This window comes from Poecilia formosa, unplaced genomic scaffold, assembly GCF_000485575.1.
Source record: "Poecilia formosa unplaced genomic scaffold, Poecilia_formosa-5.1.2 Scaffold544, whole genome shotgun sequence".
Classification (NCBI taxonomy): domain Eukaryota; kingdom Metazoa; phylum Chordata; class Actinopteri; order Cyprinodontiformes; family Poeciliidae; genus Poecilia; species Poecilia formosa.
In genome coordinates this window covers 238,880-246,544 of record NW_006800483.1, presented here as the reverse complement: position 1 = coordinate 246,544, position 7,665 = coordinate 238,880, and the positions used below count along the sequence as shown (strand labels likewise).

General features: G+C 47.4%; 1 protein-coding gene and 1 long non-coding RNA gene across 8 annotated transcripts in view; one reads left to right on the top strand and one right to left on the bottom strand.

Annotated features, from left to right (window-relative positions):
- Positions 1-7,665, bottom strand: part of LOC103129423 (cyclic nucleotide-gated cation channel beta-1-like) — a 21,863-nt gene that overhangs the window by 7,067 nt on the left and 7,131 nt on the right. For 3 of the 7 annotated variants that reach the window (XM_016665061.1, XM_016665056.1, XM_016665059.1), the window contains 9 exons: positions 7,336-7,396; positions 7,219-7,246; positions 5,608-5,663; positions 4,860-4,930; positions 4,506-4,637; positions 4,387-4,428; positions 2,657-2,734; positions 761-983; positions 309-345 (listed from right to left, as the gene is read on the bottom strand). In XM_016665061.1, coding sequence (XP_016520547.1) covers positions 309-345; positions 761-983; positions 2,657-2,734; positions 4,387-4,428; positions 4,506-4,637; positions 4,860-4,930; positions 5,608-5,663; positions 7,219-7,246; positions 7,336-7,396 — 728 coding nt within the window. Of the gene's footprint in view, positions 1-308; positions 346-760; positions 984-2,656; positions 2,735-4,386; positions 4,429-4,505; positions 4,638-4,859; positions 4,931-5,601; positions 5,664-7,218; positions 7,247-7,335; positions 7,397-7,665 lie in introns of all 7 variants that reach the window. The other 4 variants (XM_016665057.1, XM_016665058.1, XM_016665060.1 and 1 more) reach the window with 4 other exon arrangements.
- LOC107834193 (uncharacterized) overlaps positions 1,431-7,665 on the top strand; it is a 12,995-nt gene continuing 6,760 nt past the window's right edge. The window contains exons 1-2 of the long non-coding RNA XR_001659973.1: positions 1,431-1,528; positions 3,974-3,981. This is a non-coding gene — a long non-coding RNA (uncharacterized LOC107834193). The remainder of the gene's footprint in view (positions 1,529-3,973; positions 3,982-7,665) is intronic.

The window sequence follows — 7,665 nt, the reverse complement described above, 5'->3', positions numbered from 1 at the left end:
TAGACTAGCACCGACTATGCTAACACGGGCTGAGGTAACATGGACTAGACTAGCACCGACTAGGCTAACACGGGCTGAGGTAACATGGACTAGACTAGCACTGACTGAGGTAACACCGACTGAGCAAGCCCGGATTGATCTAACACATATTGAGTTAGCACAGACTGAGCTAACATGGAGATAGCTAACACAGATGGAGCTAGCATGGAGAGAACTAGCATGGCCTGAGCTAACATACACTGCAAATAGCTAACAAGCTAGCCTGAGTAGATCATTGGTGTTTGAGCGAAGAGTTTCCTGTCTCTCACCTCCAGATCCTCCTGCTTCTCCTGCTGCTGCTTCGCTCTGAGCAGAGAAAAAACACGGAGACGTGAAGCTACTCAGATGGGTCTAGTCAAATAATCCTAGTTTCACTGGGAAGGGATTGTGGGGTCTGAGCTACTTTGTGAAAATATGAAATACTTTTCACACTCCGCATTGCAGCTCAACGAATGTAGGAATGTTACCTGAGTAAGCATGTCTGTGTTTCATATTCTTAGGCTATAAAGCTCAAGCGTTTTATGTTTTCTTGTGTTTCTCTTACACTCCACCATTTGGTTTGGTACATTTAGACACTTACTGACCTGTTCCTGATTGGTTCTTTTTCATTCAGAGAATCCTCTGATTGGATGTGAACAATCTGATTGGCTGGTAGCTTGTTAGGACAAACCATTCACCAGGTCAGAGGTCAGATGCGATCCTGATGTTCATGGAAAGTCACCTGCTCTGCAGTGTGGGCAGGGGCCTCTTCGAGGTGCAGTTCTGGTTGTTGGGTTATTGGACTCTCCAGATCTCTCCTCTCTGATGCCGGCTCCACATCGGTGGACGAAGGAGTCACCTGGTCTGCTGGCTCAGGTGCAGTGGGCGGGGCCAGAGCCTCCACCTGCTTCTCTTCAGCTGCAGCTTCAGGATTGTCTTCAACTGGGCAGATGTCCACCAGACACCTGAGAACAAGACAAGTGAATGAAAAGAGATGGAGGAGAGGCCCCTTCAGGTGGGGGCCGGAGTCAGTTTGTAACAGAAAAAGTGTGACGACTGCAGGAGTGCCTAAATGTAAAAATGTATTGTTTTCCAGAAAGCACAATCAAATAACATTCTCTGGGTTCTTCACAGAACAAATCCAGGAAGGATTATAGTCTGTATTTTCCAAACTATGAGCCGCACCGGCCTGTAAGCCACAACCCCAAAGTTTTTTTTTTTAAACCAGTAAACACACATATAAGCCGTAGATTTCTCTGCCGCTCCAGGTTTTCTACAGCGATGCAGCAGCAGCAGAGGGGGGCGGACAGCCAACATTTGAGTCATAACAGGTCAATTAAATATCACATCTATTATGGCTGAACTGATTACGGTAGTTTCCGAACGGTAACTGTAACAGTGNATCAAATAACCCTCTCTGGGTTCTTCACAGAACAAATCCAGGAAGGATTATAGTCCGTATTTTCCAAACTATGAGCCGCACCGGCCTATAAGCCACAACCCCAAAGTTGTTGTTTTTTTAAACCAGTAAACATACATATATAAGCCGCAGATTTCTCTGCCGCTCCAGGTTTTCTACAGCGATGCAGCAGCAGCAGGGGGGCGGACAGCCAACATTTGAGTCAATTAAATATCACATTTATTACGGTTGAACCGATTACGGTAGTTTCCGAACGGTAACTGTAACAGTGCTGATCCTTCATGTCAGGATCAGCACGAAGGATCGTGCTGATCCTGACAGTGAATGGTTTCAGTTGAAAATTGGTTTCAATTTTCAACTGAAACCAAAATCTGGTCAAGTTAAAAGGTCCAGAGAGAAAGTTCCAGAAAATAAGACAGTGGAGTTAGAGCTGGGAGTAGATCTTCAAAAAAAAATCAACCAACCAACAAACCAACGATCCAACCATCCATCCAATCATGCAACCATCCATCCAACAACCAACCAACCATTCAACCAACCATCCATCCAATCATGCAACCATCCATCCAACAACCAACCAACCAACCATTCAACCAACCATCCATCCAATCATGCAACCATCCATCCAACAACCAACCAACCAACCATTCAACCAACCAACCATCCAATCATGCAACCAACCATCCAACCAACAAACCAACGATCCATCCATCCAACCAACAAACCAACGATCCAACCATCCATCCAATCATGCAACCATCCATCCAACAACCAACCAACCAACCATCCAACCAACCATCCATCCAATCATGCAACCAACCATCCAACAACCAACCAACCAACCATTCAACCAACCATCCATCCAACCATGCAACCATCCATCCAACAACCAACCAACCAACCAACCATTCATCCAACCATGCAACCAACCATCCAACAACCAACCAACCAACCATCCAACCAACCATCCATCCATCCAACCATCCATCCATCCAATCATGCAACCAACCAACCAACCAACCAACCATCCATCCAACCATCCAGCTGCAGTGCTAGGTGGGTATGAAGGTGATGCGTTATTGAACTAAGCGTTTCTTTCTATGCTTTGGAACAAGCCAGGTGTGCAGTGGAGTGATGGGTGGATAAGCTCCGCCCACAAAGCGTGCTAGCTGAGCTGAAGCTAGCAGAGCCTCATTGATCCAACATGGCTGAACTTACTGCTCTGTCTGCTTCTCCTCACTCTGTCTGCTTTTATTCTCTGTGCTGTCCTCACTGTCGTCCTGCAGGTTCTGCAGCCTGAACGGGCAGAAGAGCAGAGAGCTGCTGACAAACCCAACATCTGGAATGTCTGGAGTTTAAGGAACAGCTGGGGACTCCAGGAAGGCCGGAGGAATCGGCTCAGAGCTCTGAAACAAACTCAGCTCAGCAGAATCATTCTGGTGGTTCCCAGCAGAGTCCAAACTAAATATAAACTAAATGTTCTGGTTGGAAAACGGGTCGGGTTTCTGTTAGTACACAGTCATGACCTCCCATCAGGGCAGGTTTTATGGGCCCGGTCCGCTCCCTCCTTCGTTCATGTTGGAGGTTAAAGGTCGCAGTTTGTCCCACATTCTCCTCATCCGCCCTTCGCCCATTTTGGGTCCTATTTCCGACCTTATGCTGAGTCCGCATTTCAACGGGCTTTGGTGAACTGCATTACCCACAATTCATTGCTGGAGGTGACGTTTTGAGTTAGAAGGCGGATTTATGGCAATGTTTTTTTTTTCATCTTTATAGATAATTTTTAGAAAATATCATGACAAGGTACATTGGTAATAAAGTTTGATTTCATAAACTGAGCAGAAAAAAGAAACACAAAAAGAATAATCACAAACTGAGGAAAGCAAAACAAATGTAACAAATCTAAGACAAATTTCAAATCTTAAGATATTAACATGCTGGTATAAAGATGGGGCTTTTGTGATTTTATTTAAGCATTCTCTAAAATAAAATTATTTCACTTTAAAATGGAGGTGATTTTTAGAAAGACCAATGCCTAAACAGAGACCAGTCCGCCATGTTGGATGTGACGTTACGACCCAGGCCGTTCTGACCCTGAACCCTGACCCTTGACCCCTGATGTAACTGACTGAGTGAAGACTTCATAGGGGCGCCGAGCACCGGACCGGGCCTGATGGCGACTAGGGCTGTAGTGATACAATAATCTCACGATACGATGCACGATATTCTGCTCACGATACGATATATATTGCGATATTCAGCAAACGATACAATTAAATACACTTTTGCGATTTTCTGAAAGATTTTAGAGGGACAGAGTGATTTTGGTGACATTTTGTGACTGTTATAGAGTTGGATTAAATTAATTTAACTGAAAACTTATTAAAAGCACCAACTATACAATACCTGGCTCTGGTTGGACATGGACACAGATTTAAAGTCGACAGCTGGACAAAATGAATCAAAGAAGTGGTGAGAAAACATGTTTCTTTTAGTTGAAACAGTACAAACTGAAGCTTACATGCATTTGTAAAGTAAATAAAGTGCACCAAATACCTGCTCTGCATAGTGTGATACCTTTTAACCCTGACACTTAACATGTGAAGGAATCGCTCTAAGCCTGATGACCTAATCACTCTCCCGGCGAAGCAGCAGTGAGTGAGACAGGTGACAGTTGGATGTTATGATACTTGCAGATGAATATCGATTTTTTTCTAGGAAAGAAAATATCGATATATATCACAAAATCGATATTATTACACAGCCCTAATGGCGACGCGTTGGTTCTACAGGAATCAGATCAATGGAAGGAAACCAGCAGATCCAGTCTGATTACTTATTCAGCAGACAGAACCGGGTTGGACCTGCTGAGCCTCAAACTGACCCAACCAGGATTAAAGCTCCAGAACTGTCCAGAACCCATCTAGAGCGGGTCAGCGGTGACTCACTCCGGTTCATCCTCGTTCTCCTCCTCCAGGATGTTGGGCAGCCTGCAGACACACAGAGACCCGGGTCAGAACCAGGTTCTGCATCTGGCCCGGTTTCGGTTCTGCTGCGCCGGACTCACTGGTCGTTGGACTCCGGCAGCGTTTCTATGACGATCTTGGCCGACCGCTCCACTTCCAGCTGCCGGACCGCCTCAGCTGCCGCCTGCCGGGCCATCTCCTCGGCAACGCGGGCCGCCTCCAGCCGCTGCAGCCTGACAGGAGAACCGGTCAGAACCGGGACTGGGACCAGAGCCGGAACCAGGACCAGTTCACGGGGCGGTTCTGATCACATCAGGAAACCTCTGAAGATCCAACATCCTGATCTAACTCTGGGTGTTGGTTCTGATGAACCGGTTCCGGCCCAGGTTCGGTTCTGACAGAAATTCTGAACTCGAGTGGAGACGGAGACGGAGTGAGGAAGAGGAGCAGCTGACCTTTCCTCCATCTGAGCGCCGTCGCCTGCTTCCTTCTTCACGCCGTCCATCGGAGTCAGCGGCTCTGCAACGTCCGCCTGCAACCGGCAACCATTTTATTGATCAATCTCATCCCACCTGTCCACCTGGGATCTGACTCCGCTCTCCGTTTACGTCGCTCGCCGCATCTCCATCACAGGTTTTTTCTGTTTTAAGTTATCACTGTGAAATCGTTGAAATGGAAGAACAAACTTCTTCAGTTTGCAAAAAGCGAAGTAGTTTCAGACTTTTCTTAAAAAGATTTCAGCGGAGATGAATAAGTTGAACAGATGTGATCTCTCCATCCCTGGTGGCTCGGTGCCTTACCAGAGGAACCGCTGGACTCGGTTTCCTGCTTGGTTTCTGGGCCGGCAGGGAGCCTGCCGCCTTCGTCTGGTCGGTTCAAATCACGTTCAGCTTTGCCGGTTTGGTGTAAATCACCAGGCTGATGGAAACGCCCAATTCACGCTTTTCTTTTTGCCACATTTTGAAATTTTGCACAACGGTTGGATGGAAACGTGAGTCACATGCTGAGTTTTCTTTACAAATGTGGGCAAATCTTTTCTACCTGCTGCTAATGTTGGAAACACTATTGAAATATTCATGTTTCCGTGAAGCGAATTAATTTTCATAACTTGTGAAATGTGTGATTAATGGAAACACGGCGGCAGTCAGTGGGACGGAAAACCCGACTCACCTGCGCCTCCTGCTGCGCCTCCTGCTGCGCCTCCTGCTGCGCCTCCAGGTCCTCCAGCACCAAGTCACTCGTCTTCTGAGCGCCGCTGACTGACAGGCAGAAAGAATCCGTCACTATGGATCCCAATGGATTCCAGTGGATCCCTCCCACCTGAGGATCTGCTGTCTGGATGAGGGTGGACCACACACCCAGACTGTGATCCAGAACGTCTGGATCACCTTTTCTGGAAGCGTTAAAGTCATCCAGATGATCTGATTGGTCAGGAAGTGTTTGACCGGATCGTCACCAGATCCTCTGATCTGAGGTGATCCCTTCAGATCGTCTTTAGTCTCAATGATCTGAAGGGATCTTCCACGTTCGTATTTCGGGTCGTTTCCACGTGGCTTCATGGAGGATCTGAACTCTCAGGTGTTTTTGACCGTTTGGGTTTGAACTGAACTCGTTCAGACGAACACACAGGGTGTACTTACTTTTTCTCATGGCTGTGAAAATTTTTTTGTTTCAGCTGATCTTAAAGGAAGATTCATGTAATCAGAATTGATTTTTTGGGTTTATGGCCTGGAGGAGTTTCCCATCTGACTGAAGAGGTTCGGCTCAACTGATTGATCGATTGATTAAACTGATCGATTGGTTTGATAATTATTTGGCTGACTGAAAAATTGACCCAAAACAGTCTCTGTTTTCCAGATAAAACCTAGGTGTTTCTAAAATGTCTGAAGTTACAGATTGATTGGTTGGTTCACGGACCGACTGATCTGTGTTGGACCAAAAACACCCGAAGCATTCTAGTTTTTTCCAGATCAAATCTTTATTTTCCTGCATCGCTCGCGGTGAATTTGCTGCTGAAGTGGAGAACTGAACATCCAGAGCTCTCAGTGTGAAGCAGCCCCAAACTGGACTGAAACCAGTTCCTCTGCAGAGCCCCTGCTGCCAGTCCTAACCGATCCTCCAGAGGAACATTGGGCTGAACCTCCTGTAAAGTCACGGTCCTGGTCCTGCTTCTGAACACAGACTCCTTCTCTTCAGGCAGGTGAAGCTAAAGCTCGTTAAGCTCGTTAAGTTCCAAAGCAGCGAAAGCTTCCTGTGAGCTACAGGACTGATGGCGTCAGTCTGCCGGCTGTGTGCTGCTGTCAGAGAGAGCGACTCTATCCTGCTGCTGCTCCTTTTATTTTAGGGGCTCAGGCGACTTCCCCCCTGAAACAGAAGGAGAAGAGCAGCGCTGTTAGAGTCCGCCTCACCTCTGACAGAAGGACACCAACCAACCAACCAGCTGCTCTGCTCATGAGTTCTAACAGCCTCAGACTGACAGACACCTGTTCAGGTGTTCAAATCAGTCCTTGTGCAGGTGAGCTCCTGCATCAGCACGGAGTGTCACAACCTGACGGTTTCCCTGGAAACACAGGAGTAAGTCTGAGGACGACTGGAGGCTCAGATCGCTGGATCTCATTGAAACCAGAGAAAAAAGTCCAACAGAAAGCAGGTCTGACATAGAGCTGTCACTCTGCTTTCCTGCCTGCAGGCAGAACTCAGGGTTTACGTAACCCATTTCAGCCGGTAGTTTCAGGAAACTGGACCGTATGATCAGAACTAAAGATCCAAACGGCGGGCGGGTGGGGGGGTCAGAGAGGTAAAGGATGCACTTACTGCTCTGCATGTCATCACTTCCTGTTTCCTGCATGAAGGAGACAATTCAGAGCCTTAGTGAAGGTCAGCTGACCCCGGCTGGATGTACGACGAGTTTTAAAGAGACGGCTCGCTCACCGGCCGGGGGACGGGCTGCGGCAGCATGCGGCCGATCCCGCTGACGATCCAACCCACCATGCTGCAACGCAACAGTTCAAAGGTCAGCAGGAAGCAGGCGGTTGGATGGGACTCGAAGTCTGAGGTCTGGCTGAGACAGCATCATCCATCCATCCAACCACCCATCCAACTAACCATCCATCCAATCCATCCATCCATCTAACCATCCATCCAATCATCATCCATCCATCCAACCAACCATCCAACTAACCATCCATCCAATCCATCCATCCATCTAACCATCCATCCAATCCATCCATCCATCCAATCATCATCCATCCATCCATCCAA